Source organism: Anastrepha obliqua, chromosome 3 (assembly GCF_027943255.1).
Source record: "Anastrepha obliqua isolate idAnaObli1 chromosome 3, idAnaObli1_1.0, whole genome shotgun sequence".
In the NCBI taxonomy this organism is placed as follows: Eukaryota; Metazoa; Arthropoda; class Insecta; order Diptera; family Tephritidae; genus Anastrepha; species Anastrepha obliqua.
In genome coordinates, this window is record NC_072894.1 from 135,607,680 (window position 1) to 135,622,673 (window position 14,994).

At 37.1% G+C, this 14,994-nt stretch overlaps 4 protein-coding genes across 4 annotated transcripts; 2 read left to right on the top strand and 2 right to left on the bottom strand.

Moving 5' to 3' along the window:
- The first annotated feature begins 325 nt into the window (after positions 1-325).
- Positions 326-1,790, top strand: LOC129240691 (peroxisomal membrane protein PEX16). Its single transcript, XM_054876633.1, has 2 exons — positions 326-555; positions 615-1,790. The coding sequence occupies exons 1-2, from the start codon at positions 444-446 to the stop codon at positions 1,604-1,606; spliced, it is 1,104 nt and encodes a 367-aa protein (XP_054732608.1). The 5' UTR covers positions 326-443; the 3' UTR covers positions 1,607-1,790.
- A 215-nt stretch (positions 1,791-2,005) lies between these two features.
- On the bottom strand, positions 2,006-11,516 carry LOC129240688 (serine/threonine-protein kinase PITSLRE). Its single transcript, XM_054876630.1, has 3 exons — positions 11,123-11,516; positions 3,349-6,175; positions 2,006-3,250 (listed from the first exon to the last, which is right to left on the bottom strand). The coding sequence occupies exons 1-3, from the start codon at positions 11,179-11,181 to the stop codon at positions 2,696-2,698; spliced, it is 3,441 nt and encodes a 1,146-aa protein (XP_054732605.1). The 5' UTR covers positions 11,182-11,516; the 3' UTR covers positions 2,006-2,695.
- A 1,585-nt stretch (positions 11,517-13,101) lies between these two features.
- On the top strand, positions 13,102-14,221 carry LOC129240692 (distal membrane-arm assembly complex protein 2). The gene has a single exon (XM_054876634.1). The coding sequence runs from the start codon at positions 13,364-13,366 to the stop codon at positions 14,219-14,221; it is 858 nt and encodes a 285-aa protein (XP_054732609.1). The 5' UTR covers positions 13,102-13,363.
- Positions 14,182-14,776, bottom strand: LOC129240693 (coiled-coil-helix-coiled-coil-helix domain-containing protein 7). The gene is made up of 2 exons (XM_054876635.1): positions 14,496-14,776; positions 14,182-14,444 (listed from the first exon to the last, which is right to left on the bottom strand). Exons 1-2 carry the CDS (start codon positions 14,637-14,639, stop codon positions 14,331-14,333), a joined length of 258 nt encoding a protein of 85 aa, XP_054732610.1. The 5' UTR covers positions 14,640-14,776; the 3' UTR covers positions 14,182-14,330.
- Between the last annotated feature and the right edge of the window lie 218 nt (positions 14,777-14,994).

Sequence of the window (14,994 nt, forward strand, 5' to 3'; positions counted from 1 at the left end):
TAAATAGAAGTCGATCAGCTGTATTGGGATTTGAGATGATTTATTTACAAAGGTGCTCAAACTGTTTCGCTAGTGTAGCACAACAAAATTCGCTGGAAAATCTACTGAAAAGTAACCAAAGTAAAATAATATTGATCTAAATCCAGCTTGTTGCTCTTATAATTTATTAAACGGCAACTTTTGCGGAGACATTTTTATTTGCATTGTATAATGTTTTTACAAATATTTATAAATGCATTTAATTAATACATGTATGCGGTCTCGTTACACCTGCAATTTTATCGAAATATATCGATGCTCGATCAAAGATGGTCGGCCTTCGACATTTTGCTTTTACTTTATCGTTTGCGAAAGTGGTTCTCAGTGGTTCTTCTGGTATTTCAGATCACTGATAGATTAAAAGCTATTTTGGCTGTTCAACTGCATCGGAAACCTTCACGGCTATGGACAATTTAAAGAGACTGTTGAAATCATATGAAGCATGGGTGGCTGCAAATCCGGAAACAGTGTGCGACGTAGAAACCACAACAAAATGGATATCTTACTTCATTGCTGGTATGTCTGGCAACAAAACTTTTTCGTGTAGAGCTAAGTGAATTCTTTTGTTTTTGTAGGACGCATTTATGATTCAAATGTGGTATCCGAGCTCGTATACACACTATCCAATATGTTGGTACTTTACAATGACCGCATAATCGACAAATCCCGACAAAACAGCCTATCTATAGAGTATACAAAGGTGAACTTCGACGCTAGCACTAGTGCAGTAGCGCGTCGCAACAACAAAAAGGAGAAATTTGTCTACCGTTTAAAGGTCATGTTGACCACGTTAGAATATTGTGAGGTGTTCATTGAGATATCGGCTAAACGCATTTTTGGCGTCAAAGGAAAGTGGCTGTTCGTTGCGCTGGTACAACTCGTGAAAGCAGCAGGACGCTTTTTCATACTTAAGCATTCAACAGAGAAAATAATCACATCACCGGCACTTCCTGCACTCAATCGTCGTGCACTAATCAAGAAACTAAAATCAAAGAAAAACGGTCTAATGATTGAAGAGTCAGCGACAAAAAGTAACACTTTGAGCCACAATGGCTTTGGTGACAGCAGTTTTACTTTCCAATTAAAACGTTCCGGTCGAATGATGCGCAAAGTAGAGGGTGCACCCCCAATACAATATCGCGATTTCAAACTAGCAGACGAAAGAACAGAAGCAAATTCCAAAATTCCGGTGAACTACGCGCTGGTACAAGCAGAATATTTGTACATTGTCAAACCATTGATACACTTAGCTACAATGGGAGTGTTCGGTGAAAAATGCTGGAAACAGTACGTAATATCGCTAGCATTAGATTTGGTCAGTATACGGATGTATCATCAACATCGCCAAAACATGAACAAAGAACAGAAGTTGGAATTGTCGCGGCGCTGCATCAATCTACTATTATATTTGATGCGCTCACCGTTCTTCGAACATACGACACGTTCACGCCTAGATCGTGTGCTATCGTTTGTGGGAGATGTTCCGCTAATCAAGATGCTGTCAGAACCGCTACGCGAATATATACCCCACTGGCAGCGCACATACTTTTATTTGTGGTCGACATAGATAAGCACTGTAGGTCTGACGATTTTTGTACGATTATATTTTCGAGTTATCAACTTGCAGATCAAATATGTATTGTGAAATGTATTTTATTTAATTGTGAGCGGTATTTACATATATAGGGAATGAGCTGAAATGCCATTCCGGCATAGTTAAGAAATAAAAAAACGAACTTTTATAAAACTAATGGTTTGGCTATAGTTGATTTGATGCTAGATTGCACAAGAAAAGGTATTATTACTTGGGAATTCGTTATAAAATTTAAATCCATCTTTTGGCGTTATTTCAGCGGTAATTAGTAAAATTTACTACTCTGTTGTTTTGCTGAATTACATAAATCAACAGATGTCAATGCAATTCGGCACAGAGAACGCTTACCTTATAATTTCAAAGCAAGAACAATTTTTCTAAATTTGTTGCAAAATTATATGCTTGTATTTTTCTTATAGATCTTGTTTTCTGCCAAGGCTTTTCTCCACTCTTATAAACATTCCTTTTTACAACAGGTCTAAATATTTATTACATCTAGAAATTGCTTAAACCTAACAAAAATTAAATTTGAGTGTTTTATTTTATTTGCTTGACATGTGCTTGTGTAAATCTGCGAATTTAAGTCATAGTTGCTATGTACGACTATGAAGTTCATTTGTTTTTATTGTTTTCCTCAAATCATGTAATTTGTACATATTCGCATAGATACATTTTTTATTCTAAAATTATTTAGATTTCAATATGTATAGTTTAAATTTACTGACAATTTTAATTAATATTAAGCTCTTGCGAGTTTTTTTTTTTTTTGTTTTCTGTTAGTAAAATCGTTTGGTTTTCAGTTGAATTTGTTCTTAATTATCATTGTTCATTAGAACAAAACAGGTGACAGCTTTTGCAATTTTTTGGACTGCAGCTTAGAATCTACGTATGGTTATTTAGTAAGAATAGTATGTAACAAAAAATCATCCATCTGGAAATTGCCCTCATAATTAACTAGATAATGACTAAAATTATTATAAAAGCAATAGTACCAATAAACACATTCATACTCAAATATATAATAACAAAAGCAAGAGTTCTTTGCGCTCATTGTCTTTCCGGTTAAAATTTCAAATTAAATCCAGGCCCCATGGCTAGTTGACGCTGCTCAGTGCCTGCGTTTAGCACAAAGCCGGTGTTCGTAGCGCTCTTCTTGTTACCAGTTATAATACCAGATATTACTTTGCTATTGCCGGCAGCAACGCCAGTCGCAGTGCTGCTACCGCCACCATTACCTCCCACAATTATTTCGTCTCGTCCCAACTGCTTGAATTGCGATCCACCCGAAGGCGGCTTAGGCGAAGAGGCAAGTGCTTTTCGCGCACCTAACTCACTTTTCGCCGGCCATGTGGGGAACATGGACGGATCGATGGGCAGGGGTAGCTCATTGAAGTAGCCATGTTTTAGGGCAGCTTCGGCGGTCAGTCTTTTCTTGGGATCGTAGGTAAGAAGACCCTGTATCAACTCAATACCTATGTCGGTGGTTTTTTCGGCGAAACGCCTGCGTAAATTGGAAACAGGATAGTCGGCGAATTGTGAGTTTTGACTTAACATATTCCGGACGAGAGGCAAATCCTTGTAGCCAGGCCAAATGCGTTCGTTTGGTGTGCCCAGTTCCTGAGGGTGGTACGAGAAATAGGAAGAAATAATGAGTGTTTGATAAAACAAAATATCCATAAATTACAATAAGCAAGCAATATTTTTTGTTGATTCACCTTAAAAATTTTGTTCAGTTCATCCGTCTCTGTTTTGCCTGGAAAAAGTGGCGCCATTTGAAGAAACTCGCCAAAAATGCAACCCACCGACCAAATATCAATAGGTGTCGAATATTCCGGTGAGCAGAGCAACAGTTCCGGTGCGCGGTACCACAATGTGACCACCAGTGATGTGTACTTTTTCAGCGGCGAACCATATTCACGAGCCAACCCAAAATCACCTACTTTCAATATACCTTTGTGTGAAAGCAGCAAATTGGAGGTTTTTAAATCGCGATGCAATATCCAATTATCGTGTAAATGCCCAACTGCACGCAGTAACTGCTGTGTCAGACATTTCACTTCACCAGGAAGGAAAAATTGCTTGCGCGCTTTCATAGTCTCCATAAGCGACTTGAGGTCATGTTCCACATAATCCATAACAATGAAGATCTTGTCCATATTTGAACCGACCACTATCTCGCGAACTGTCACTATATTCGGGTGCTGCCCCTTAAGTAGCGTGTTGATTTCACGCAGCGACGTTATGGGGAAGCCTTCTTTTTCCTTCTCCATTTTTAGTCGTTTTAAAGCTACTATCTCGTTTGTACGTTTGTCTTTAGCGCGGTAAACTACGCCGTAAGTTCCTTCTTCAATGCGATTTAAACATTGAAACTCCTCGACGGAGCGGCAGCCCTGTATGCCCGGATAGTAGTCGGGTAGCGGCGCGCCCTTGTCATCGCGCGCAGGCGAATCATCGCGGCCTTCTACACGGCGCTTAGTACCTCCGGCTATGGCCTCCTCCTCTGTTTTATGCGCTGAACTCATGTCACGTTCTTCTGAGCGTGAGCGTGAACGTGTTCTCGATTTTGATCGCGAAAGTGATCCTGAGGAGCCCGAATGTGAGCGCGATGACTCTGAACGCGAGTCAAAATGCGAATTTGAGCGGGAGCGTGATCGTGAACGTGAGCGCGTTGTATGTCGTCGCGAAGAGCCTGAAAGAGAACGCGATCGTGAATGTGAGCTCTTGTGACGGGGTGTATGTGAACGTGAACGCGAGCGCGAAGCTGAACGTGAGCGTGAACATGAGTGGACGGAGCGTGATCTTGATCGTGATGAACGTTGCTCGCCATCTTCTTCATCATCATTTGCTTCGATACGTTTTTTGCTTTTCTTTTTCTTGTGCTTCTTTGCGCGATGTTGGCGCCGTGGGGATTTAGAAAGTTCACCAATAGAGAGCGGGCTTTCGGGTAGATCCAAGTCCTCCGCTTCATCATCGTCCTCATCGTTAGTACCATTGTCAACCGATTTGTGGCCTCGATGTTTCTTCTTTCGCTTCTTTTCTATTTTGCTACGTTTACGGTGATGCTTTTCATGCCGCCCAATAACACCTTCTTCCTCAGAATGGCTGTCGCTATCACTTTCACTATCACCACTACCGCTCTGCGTTTCCATATCCTCACTTTCGTTTTCTTCATCTTCGTCATCAGTGTCTATCGCCTCGCCTTCTTCCTCTTCGTCACTGCGCTCTTTAGAAGCCACCGTCTTCTTTGATCGTTTATTTTTTATTTCGTGCTCAGTTACATCTTCCGTTTTCTTGCGCTTCATAACGTTTAGCCCAGCAGTGACGGAAGCTGCCACCGCACTTGGACTCAACGCATTTCGAGCACGCCGACGCGCTTCTAATTCCTCACGAGCCATCTCTTTACGTTTTTCCTTCTCACGTTCAACCGCAAGTATTTTTTCGCGGCGCGATAGCACCTCTGGATCATCGGGCGTTTTTCGTTTTTCCGAGCGATCCACTTGTTCGGTCGTCACCACCGCCTCTAACTGCACCATTTCACGCTCCTTATTGCGTCGCTTATGCTTGCGCCGTTGGCGACGCGCTTCTTCTTCCTCTGTGCCTGCACCTTCAAGCTCAACCACCTCAGGACTATCGAGTACCTCTATAACAGACTCGCGCACTTTTTCACGCTTCTGACGATAGCGCTCATTGCGTTCACCATCGCTATATCTTTGACGTTGTAACGTTGAGGTTGACTCATAGTTTTCCGTCAACTCAATGACATCGCCACCACTGCCCTTTACAAATTTGTGCCTCTTACTAAGCAAACGCGAACGCAAATCCTGTTCGATACTCTCCGAGTCATTTTGCGTGTCATAGTTGTACTTACGGCGCTCGCGCTGCATCTCATAGCTGACCTCGCTGTACTCCATATGCGCGTGTTTACCACCGCCACCATACTGTTGAGGCTGCTGCTGTTGATGTCGATTGTTGTAGTAGTCAACACCGCCGTGATGGTAGCCACTTCCACCAGAATTGCGCTCATAGTAATCCTGTCGCTGGCGCGCTATATGGGGATGCTGATATTGCTGATGATAACCGCCACCGCTGCCGCCACTATTCCTACGCACTTCATTGTTGTGCGGGTCATAGTGTTTCGCATAACGACGCTCACTATTCGTCATCATATCTCTGTTGGCGCCGTCATCGCGTTCATAGCCACTGCCACGCTGGTGATAGCGCACCATTTCCTCACGCTCCTCTCCGCCTCTTCGGTGATCTCGGTTTCGTTCAATATCCGCGCCAGGACGTGTGCCTCCTCCGCGATCGTTGCGCATGTCTCGGCCATGTGGTTCCCTGGTTTCGTGGTCGCGTAAATTTCGCTCCCTCTCAGCGCGTTCACGGTCACTAGCACGCTCTCTTTCGCTACGGTGTTTTTTCTCTTTGGAATGCTTTTTCTCTTTTGCCGTTTTGTCTTTGCGCCTCGATTCAGCGGAACCACGAGCGTGCAACACATTCGCCTGAGGAGGCTTGATGTCCAACGAGTCTGCATCTTCCTCGCCGCTAATTAATTTTAATTATGATGAAAATATGAAATAAAATTGGTAAAACTTGGGAAGAGAATAATATTTGCTTTTGATTGATTGTGATATTAAATTTTTTGCTTTTACAGTTATTTTAATACAAAGATATAAGGTGGTCAATTTTGCATATTATGTAGTTAAACTAAATGTGTATGCATATATGGGTAATAAATGGCTTAATGAAATTTGTTAGTTATAGTTATTGGTGTTTGTTTGCATTTGTACGTTTTCCCGCTTCAGCTTTTGCCAAAGACTTGTGCATATTTTCGTTAACACATAGCACTTCAATGTAAATTCATTGATGCCCCGCCTGATTGGTGCGCGTATTGCTCTCTATCCGGTCGAAGTCCAGTGTGCAAGTTCCAAACGTACATGTTTGGCGCTTTGCAATGGCCAGTCGTAACACATTAATTCATTACCACTTTTTTTTTGATGGACTATATTTTTTAGCAATTATATATGTATGAATATTTTGTTCAAACTTACATATTCATACAAAACCTACGAAAATTTTAAAATCGCCTCGATGTCAATTTACTTTTCTGGCTTGGTCAACGTGAGATTGTTCTAAGGAGCTTGCTGTTTATGTAGAATGCAAATTAGAGCAAAAATATTCATGATCAAAGTGTAGTAGTACTTTCTTTTAAAAAGTTGAAGTGTGCGCTTACGTCTACGTTACAATAAATGCTTATACAAATATTTTCGTGGTACACAATATTTAGACATGTATTCAGCAAATAAAATTTACGCGGATAAATATTTAAAAACGTTATTATGGACGACGCGTTATAACTCATTTCTTCTGGAAAATACTCAAATTTTATTAGAAGAAATGCAGTGTAAAACTTTTTGACGGAAATATCAAAATTTACTTTTAGTTATAAGATTGAATTTGGCGTAACAAATTTTTAAGTTAAAAGCGGACGCTCTCATATTTCAACACATAATAAATCTTAAAACACGCAGTAATGTGAGTATAACAGTATTAAAAATAGCGCGCGCTTATATATTTAATACGAACTGCAACCAATATGAAATGTAGAACGAAAAGTTTTTGTGCTTGAATAAGCTTGCTTTACAAATGAAATTCTGTTTAAGGTGTATTTCATATTTAAAAATAAATAATAGTATAAAAAAAACAATCTTAGCTTAACTATACACCCTGCAAAATCGAACTGACAAGATTCATGAAAATAATTTTTGGTGGTGATTAAGAAATTTCCAGTTTCGACGGCATTAGGTCAAGGAGCCAGGTTTAGGAGGTGTACCCAGATGTGCTTCAGGGAGGTGTAAACTAAAACAAGCTGGAAAATTGCTTGGTAAATCGTCATGGGCTACCCGCTGTGTATTTTATTCAACGAGTATTTCGGTCATGTATATTTCTTAATACTTTTAAAACAATTTCAGGATCCATAGACCCAAAATTGTTAACCATAACTGATAAAAGATATTCCATCTTCAAAGACAATAGCTACAACATTTAACTTAGTAGTTTTCCCTAAGTTAGTGTTATTTGCAAACATAAAAAAGTATTAAGATGCATCCAAAACTAGCTAAAATGGTTATCTATGAGTATGACATGACTGAAATTTCTTTCGAATACGGTGCACAACCATTTATGGATGTATATTTAAAAATTCGTATGACATATTACAAAGTTTCTCGTTCTATGCATTGAGACCAATAAAATTGAGAATACTAAAAACAAAACTTAGTATTATTTCCTTTTTACAGGTGATGCGAATTTAAAAAGCGAAATAGAAAAACAGAGAGAATAGTTTAGTTATTAGGTGGGACAGTTTTGAAGTTAAAAAACTTACGACAAAATATGTATTTGTATTAAAACACATTATTATTGCTTTTAGTTTTACAAAACGAAAAATAACGAACCGACAAGGATATTCACATCGAATTCGATACCGTGTTTTGCTTAACTCAGCTCTTTCATCGGAATTTTTTCTTGTACATAAATCTTTCTTCCCCTCTCAGCTTGACAATTTTCGCTATAGTGATTACACAATTGGTAACACGCATAACGCATAGGAGTAAGTATTTTTATTTAAATTTTCTATAATTCATATAAGTTTTTCAACACCAAAAGCAAATTAAACAGAGAAGCGCGGAAGATACTAAAGCTCTTAATCAGTTAGCATCGTTTGTCAGACTAACAAATACATATGCCAAAAAGGTAACGTAACGGATGTGAATACCCCCAATATTTTGGTCAATAAAAGTATACTATATACATACATATACAAAAATTCATAAAAATTGTTCCAAAATATATTAATAAATATGAAACGCACCTTAAATAGTGTCTCCACTGCTGTAAACATCAATTATACTATGTTTCCATGGCATTCAGCACATATCGATAGCCTTTTAAAACTTGAGGCATCCACTTAATATAAATTATATTGCTAATTGAACTTACATATTCCTGTGTTCAAAATAATGGCAGTACGACGAATTTCTAAATTTAAGTAAGCTATTTTTAAATCTAATTATTTTATTTGTTTATGCCTTTACAACAGTATAGTGCATTCTAAAACACAAATCATATAACTAACAGCTTCAAAATTTGTACAAGAGTTAAAAAAAAAATAGCAAATTAAAAAAAAAAATTATTATTAAAATTTTCAACTTTTTAATCAGAATCTTTAGAAACTTCAAGGCGCGCAGTTTTATGGTCCACTCAATTTTAGTATAATAAAGTGCGAGTTTGAAGTCTACGATATTGAGAATTTCCTTCTATGTAAAAGCACATGATTTTTAGCCTTTTATATAGAACAAAATACTACACACCTCAGCGAGAAGAAATTGCCGAAAATCAATCAAAGAAATCTTGAATAAATTGAGACTTACACTTTGTTATACTAATATTTAAAGGGCTATAAAACGGCATATCCAGAATTTAATAACATGGTGGGAATTTTAATGCATTTGTTCGAAATTTGTTAAATTTTCGTGAATTTTGAACAACGTTTGGAACTTCGAGTTATATGGTTTTTATTGTAGAATGAATACTTTTATAAAAACATAAAAAATTAAATGTCAAAAAAAGGTTAAAATTGGGTAATTCGTCACGCTCCTATAATTTTAAACACAGGTATACATACATATACATATTATATATGTGCGTGCACATTTCATTTGGTTTTTATTTCGCAACTTTGATGGTTTCTTCATACGACTCAACAAAAAGTAGGTCTGGCATACTTACACAAGCAGGTAATTTCCTTAAAAATAGAGTAACATATGTGCATAAGTACGTTGAGCTTATTAAATGCTTCTCCATACATATTATGTATTACTCACTCACCTTGGCTATTTTTATTTACCTCGCGAAGCCCCTTAAACAATTCAGTCAATCAAATTGCCCAAGGCACACAAAAAGTAAATCGACATCAGCAGCATATACCTAAGGACTCAATTTAAATATGGAAGAAAGAGTGCAAACAGAAATATTTTTTCTTTGTTTTTGTAGAGAGAAAAGAAATCACTGAAAAATTTTGTATTAAATGTAAATACTTTTTCTTAACAAAAAATTAATTTACCACACCAACAAGCCTGTTGTCCAGCTCAAATTTGTAGTACTTTTTTCGCATGCAACGTGATAGTTCAGTTGTTTCTGGCATACGATAAAAGAGAGAGGAGTTGGACGACTAGTAGCCAAACTAACACAAATATTTGATGTCTATTTGTCTGCCGCACCCACCTGCGTAGACGTCGTCATAGCTAGTGGAATAATATTTCACGCCACCTAATAGCTAGTGGATTTTCTGCATTAACTGTGCATTAGTTTATGGGAAGCAGTCGATCAGCTGGCAAGGCAGCGTTTGTTACATTGTTGATAAGTAAGAGTTTTCACCAAACTTCCGGTTCTAAAAGGCAATAGGTATGTGTTAGACTCTCCTCTCTCCCAGTTAGTCGCTTTGAATCTTCTTTTGCGCCTTCTTGCGGTGCTGACGACCATGCACCATCGCTGTGTGGATGAAATGCGACGTGATGTGTGGGGTATAGATATGGCTGCTATGCAAATATTTCATGCTTTGTTTCGACTATTATGCACCACACTGTTTCTATTATTTATACGCCAACGTACGCGAAATTTAAGGTTCATGTTTACATTTTTCATGACATTTTCTTAAGTATTTTGGGTGTAATTTATTTTTTAATTTTTGTTTATATTTCATAAGTTTGTTTTTAGATTTAATGTGAATTGATGGTGGCCATCGCGCGCATCGTTCTTTGGACATGTACACACTTTTTGGCCTATTTGCAATGAAAAAATTTCAGTAAATTAAAAAGTACTTAATTAAGTGGTATATTGTTTAGACCTAATGGGATGGAGAGTGGATATTTGAAGGTGATATAGGATCATTATGAATTTTGTTTGGGCAGGAACAATGCCAGGTGAAACTGGGTGAAGGTTATGGATAAGCATGATGAGAATTGGTATGTGATGGTATTTGTCGTATATAAAAAGATGAAATTTGCAAAACTAAGCAATTATATCAGCTTGTTTTATTTAATTCAATGAGATGCACTAACTAGAGTAACAATTTCAATGTAGATACTTTTATTTATTACAAATGCGAAATTAAAATTGCTTAGTTTTGCAACTATAACTTAGCCATGCTTTACACATTTCTTTTAATTACATATGCAAAATTTTCATACGTGCTTTTACTCTTTCAATAATTTCCTAAAAATCACAATTCAACAATCTTTCAAAATAATGCGTAAATTTATTCCATGGAAATTTGTTTTCATTGCCCTTCAACCCATATATTCTACATGTGTAGCTGTGACTAAAGACACGAGTTATACACACAATGCGATTTCCATGCTACTCCCCCCCAAAAACAATTACATGATTCGGGCTAACAATTTTCCATGGTTTTTCAAGACATAAGATACATACCTTAATGCATAGTTATCGTAGCCAGGACTTTGTAATTGTCCATCCTCACTGCCAGACATGTTGTAAAATGTGAATCACGTTGAAATCAGCAAAAATAGCCAATGATTTTGCTAATATCTGTACGCAACGTTGTAGCTGCTTTGACTCGATTTACGGTCGCCCTTCACACGACAAATGCCAATTCTTTCGGTAGGTACTTTTCTTTCAATATTTCCAAGCTTTATTACTTTTCCACACTCACAATGTTATTGAAATTTTAAACATAATATATTCCAAATGTTTTTCAGCTATTGTGGTGCAACTTGGTGAGATTTCTTAAGTAATTTCCTCTTTCAAAATCATTACCAAATTATGCTCCGCACCAATATATGAAATATTCTCGAGTGAAAACGTTTGACAATGTCGTGTGAAGAGGAGAAAGAAAAAATGGCGTATTTCCAAAGCTACCAGACAACTTCGCAAAATTAAGTGCTGCCATCTAAACAAAAATAGCTACTACTTCATTTTAATTAGCACCTGGAATGTAGCCTGCACATAGCTGATGGTCAATTATATTTTCAAGATGCCTTCGTCAAGAACTAAAAATAAATTCCCGTCTCATTGAAAATGCTACAATAAATACGTATTTCAATAGAAAAGACAAAAAGTGGAGTGTTGAAAGAAAATGTTGATTTAACCCATTATTAGTTATATAGTTTATATGTATATTGTCATTAATATTTTTGTATAAACTTATTTTAATATATACTATTTAGTTGAACGTGTAACGATCGAATTAACCCATCTTCCGAAAATTCCGAGTTTGATCGCAGCATTCACTTGTATTTAACTTGAAAACTTGTGGGGCTAAATGTACATTTAAATGGACAAGCACCTAAAAAATGTGAAAATTCAGTGGTAAACTAATTAAACTAATGCAAATGAAGTGCCGTGTGTTAAATTGTGAAAATTGCGTTTTTAAGCGGAAGACGCCGTGACAAGAAAGTGAGTGTGTGTGTGTTTTTTTTTTTGTTTATTCATGGGCTCTTACAACACAGCGAATTTGAAAGGTGCAGCCATGCATCCTATCATCCTTGATAGTTTATCGTAAATGGAAATGTGGGGTAAAGTTGTTCATGCAGCATTACTTAACGCTTATACGGACAGTTTTGCAGAGACAAAACAATACCTTCACACTTTTTACTATTTTTCGAAGATAGTAAAGTTCGTTCTGATTCGCGAAAGAAAGCAAAACCTAGTCACAAAAGAGCGCGCCACACAAATCGAAATCAGAGCAAGTAATTTGTACGAAACGACACTAACGATGGTTGCTTAAAAGTTAATTTTCTTTATGACTGTCTGGACGCGTAGGTTACCAAAACAATTTGTTCTCTAATACGTTTATGTAAACTTAATGTTACCCTAAAGCCAACTCATAATGGAGCCATTACACATCTATTGGTACCCCCGATTTTGTTTATCAATTCCTCCTTGTCCCCAATACTTTATTCAATGCATACCTGCTGCTACTGCGGTCTGCTACTTCAGCATTATTCCTTAAAGATTTGTGATGAATGTTAAATCATTTACAACAACAATAACAATATTACTACTTATAGACAAGGTTGTAGCAATCTTGTTAGAAAAGAGCAAACAATTGATACAGTTCAACTGGAAAAATCAACAAATAGCAGATTTACACGACAACGTGAACGGTTTTTCTTGTGTAGCCTCGTTGTGCTTTGGTAAATAGCAATAATGATAAAATACAAGATCGCGCCTTCCGCTAACTGTGACGTTGGCGTTACTGATATACTAGCAAAAGGGAAAGTAATTTGTTATCATACAATTTGAAGCTGCCAAATAAACATGTAAAAAACAACCGCATTTGCTTTCACAATTTAACACGTGACACTACTCTAAAAATCACAAATCTTAAATAAAAATATTGCCCAGCTATTCACAAGATACCTTTCTTTATATTGTTTGTATATCTGCAGAGCCGCCGTCATCCATTTGTAAAACATCTAAAAATAAACTAGCAGCTTTCGGAAGGCGCCCCCTTCTATATTCTGTACATCGTGCACAGTGCGAGTGAATTGCAGGGTTCTTGAAAAGTACGTGAACAGAGCTGTTAATACTGAAAAACAGCTGACCATCTAAGCATTTGTTATATGAAACAATGTCAGCTTTTTAGAAATAAGTTATTTCTGGAGTTAGAAATTAGTTAATTATATAGAATTACTTCGAAAATAAAGAAAAATGTTCCGTCAAATAACTACTCACAGGAACCGACAAATTTGTTTGTCCATTGTTGCCGTACGCTTGCAGCATTTGTCATCTCAACACAAGTCGACGCACGATGGCACAAAAAGTTCTACACTGGAACGCATACGAGAAGAATTAATTGCCGACAAAGAGAAACTACAATGGCGTAAGCCTGTTGGGGAACGGCCCGGCGATTGGAATAGTAAATTAAAAGTATTTGGTAATTCGGAACAAACATCTGATTACATCATCATGATGCAGAAACCGATAAATCTCAGTCCCAGTGCTTTAAAGAAGTGGTGGCGTAAACGGAAGGAACGCATTGAGAAACACATGCAGCAATATGTTTCTGAACGACATGAAATACTTGGACCTGAATTAGCTGCAGCGCATTTCTTATTGTATCGTGGGGGTGCGGTAAAATTTGTACATGAACGCAACTGGATGCGCGCCAACGACGACGGAGAATTTGATTTACCAAAAAAATATCATCCAGCTTTTAAAGTTGAGGGCCTTCGGTGCGACAACATGACACTCTATTATGAAGGATTGGAGAATTTGCGTAATTTGCAAGAATTAAAATTTCTTTCATTTCACAATGTTCGCACATTTGATGACTGGTGCTTGGATCGTGTATCTGCTTCTAGTTATCCAAAGCTAGAAGTTTTGGATATATCGGGAACAAATTGCAAAACGAATGGACTCTCATGTTTATACCGCATCCCCACTCTGAAACTGCTAATAGTGAACGATCCCAAAGAAAGTCTGGAGTTCGAACTAGGATGCTCGATGTTGCAGGAAGTGATACCAAATTTAAAGGTTGTCAATGCCTCATCCATACATGATTTATAGGCGACAAATTTACAATATATAAAACAACAAAAATGATTTCTCTGCGATATTAAAAATATTTTATAAAACGTAACAATTGTCTAAACGCATTTTTTTGTCTTGCAAGTTGTTAGTCCCGCGGTGGTTTGGATTTCATATATTCGGCTTTGATATCTGCACGATCTTCCACAGGTGGCAGGTGTGGCGCAATACCCTTTGACCGACGATCGGACCGCACTTTATTCTAAAATGGATATGCATTATTTTTTCACTCATATATTTAATTAATAAATACCCAAAATTCCTTGCAATTATTATAGTTTGCAAAAAACACTTCGCACTTATCTCTGTCATAATTGTATTTGCTGAGGCATTTGAACGAAAGTTCTTGTTCTCGCAAGCAGGGATTATCACGTTCTGCATTTGGGTTCCGTGGCATTTTATTGTTAGTGAGTTTTGTTTTAAAGTTTTTTTTATATTAAGTTATATAAATTTCGTAAATTATTTCGATTCTTGTACGTAGCTGCCTAACTTTGTAAGCCATCATAAATGTTTAGAAGATGCTATAAAGTAAAATAAAAATAAAAAATGTCCGAATGTCAGAGTAAGCGGAGGTGATAAATTGAATGTAAGAAATATTTTGAAGTAATTTTAAGAAACTAATGTATAATGAAATAAAATATAAACACTATTTTAAAAATCAATTTGTTTATTTTTATTTATTTGTTGGCAAAAGTTGTTCCTCTGACTTTAGTGCATCCACTGAAAAACCCACAAATCCAAAAATACTTTAC

Excerpts from the sequence above, each read along its gene's own strand:
- LOC129240691 (XM_054876633.1), top strand. The coding sequence starts at position 444 with ATGGACAATTTAAAGAGACTGTTGAAATCATATGAAGCATGGGTGGCT. Across the intron at positions 556-614 it reads GATATCTTACTTCATTGCTG|GACGCATTTATGATTCAAAT; the intron begins GTATGTCTGGCA and ends TTGTTTTTGTAG.
- LOC129240688 (XM_054876630.1), bottom strand. The coding sequence starts at position 11,181 with ATGTCTGGCAGTGAGGATGGACAATTACAAAGTCCTGGCTACGATAAC. Across the intron at positions 6,176-11,122 it reads TACGATAACTATGCATTAAG|CGGCGAGGAAGATGCAGACT; the intron begins GTATGTATCTTA and ends AAAATTAATTAG. Across the intron at positions 3,251-3,348 it reads AACTGAACAAAATTTTTAAG|GAACTGGGCACACCAAACGA; the intron begins GTGAATCAACAA and ends TACCACCCTCAG.
- LOC129240692 (XM_054876634.1), top strand. The coding sequence starts at position 13,364 with ATGTTCCGTCAAATAACTACTCACAGGAACCGACAAATTTGTTTGTCC.
- LOC129240693 (XM_054876635.1), bottom strand. The coding sequence starts at position 14,639 with ATGCCACGGAACCCAAATGCAGAACGTGATAATCCCTGCTTGCGAGAA. Across the intron at positions 14,445-14,495 it reads ATAATTGCAAGGAATTTTGG|AATAAAGTGCGGTCCGATCG; the intron begins GTATTTATTAAT and ends TATCCATTTTAG.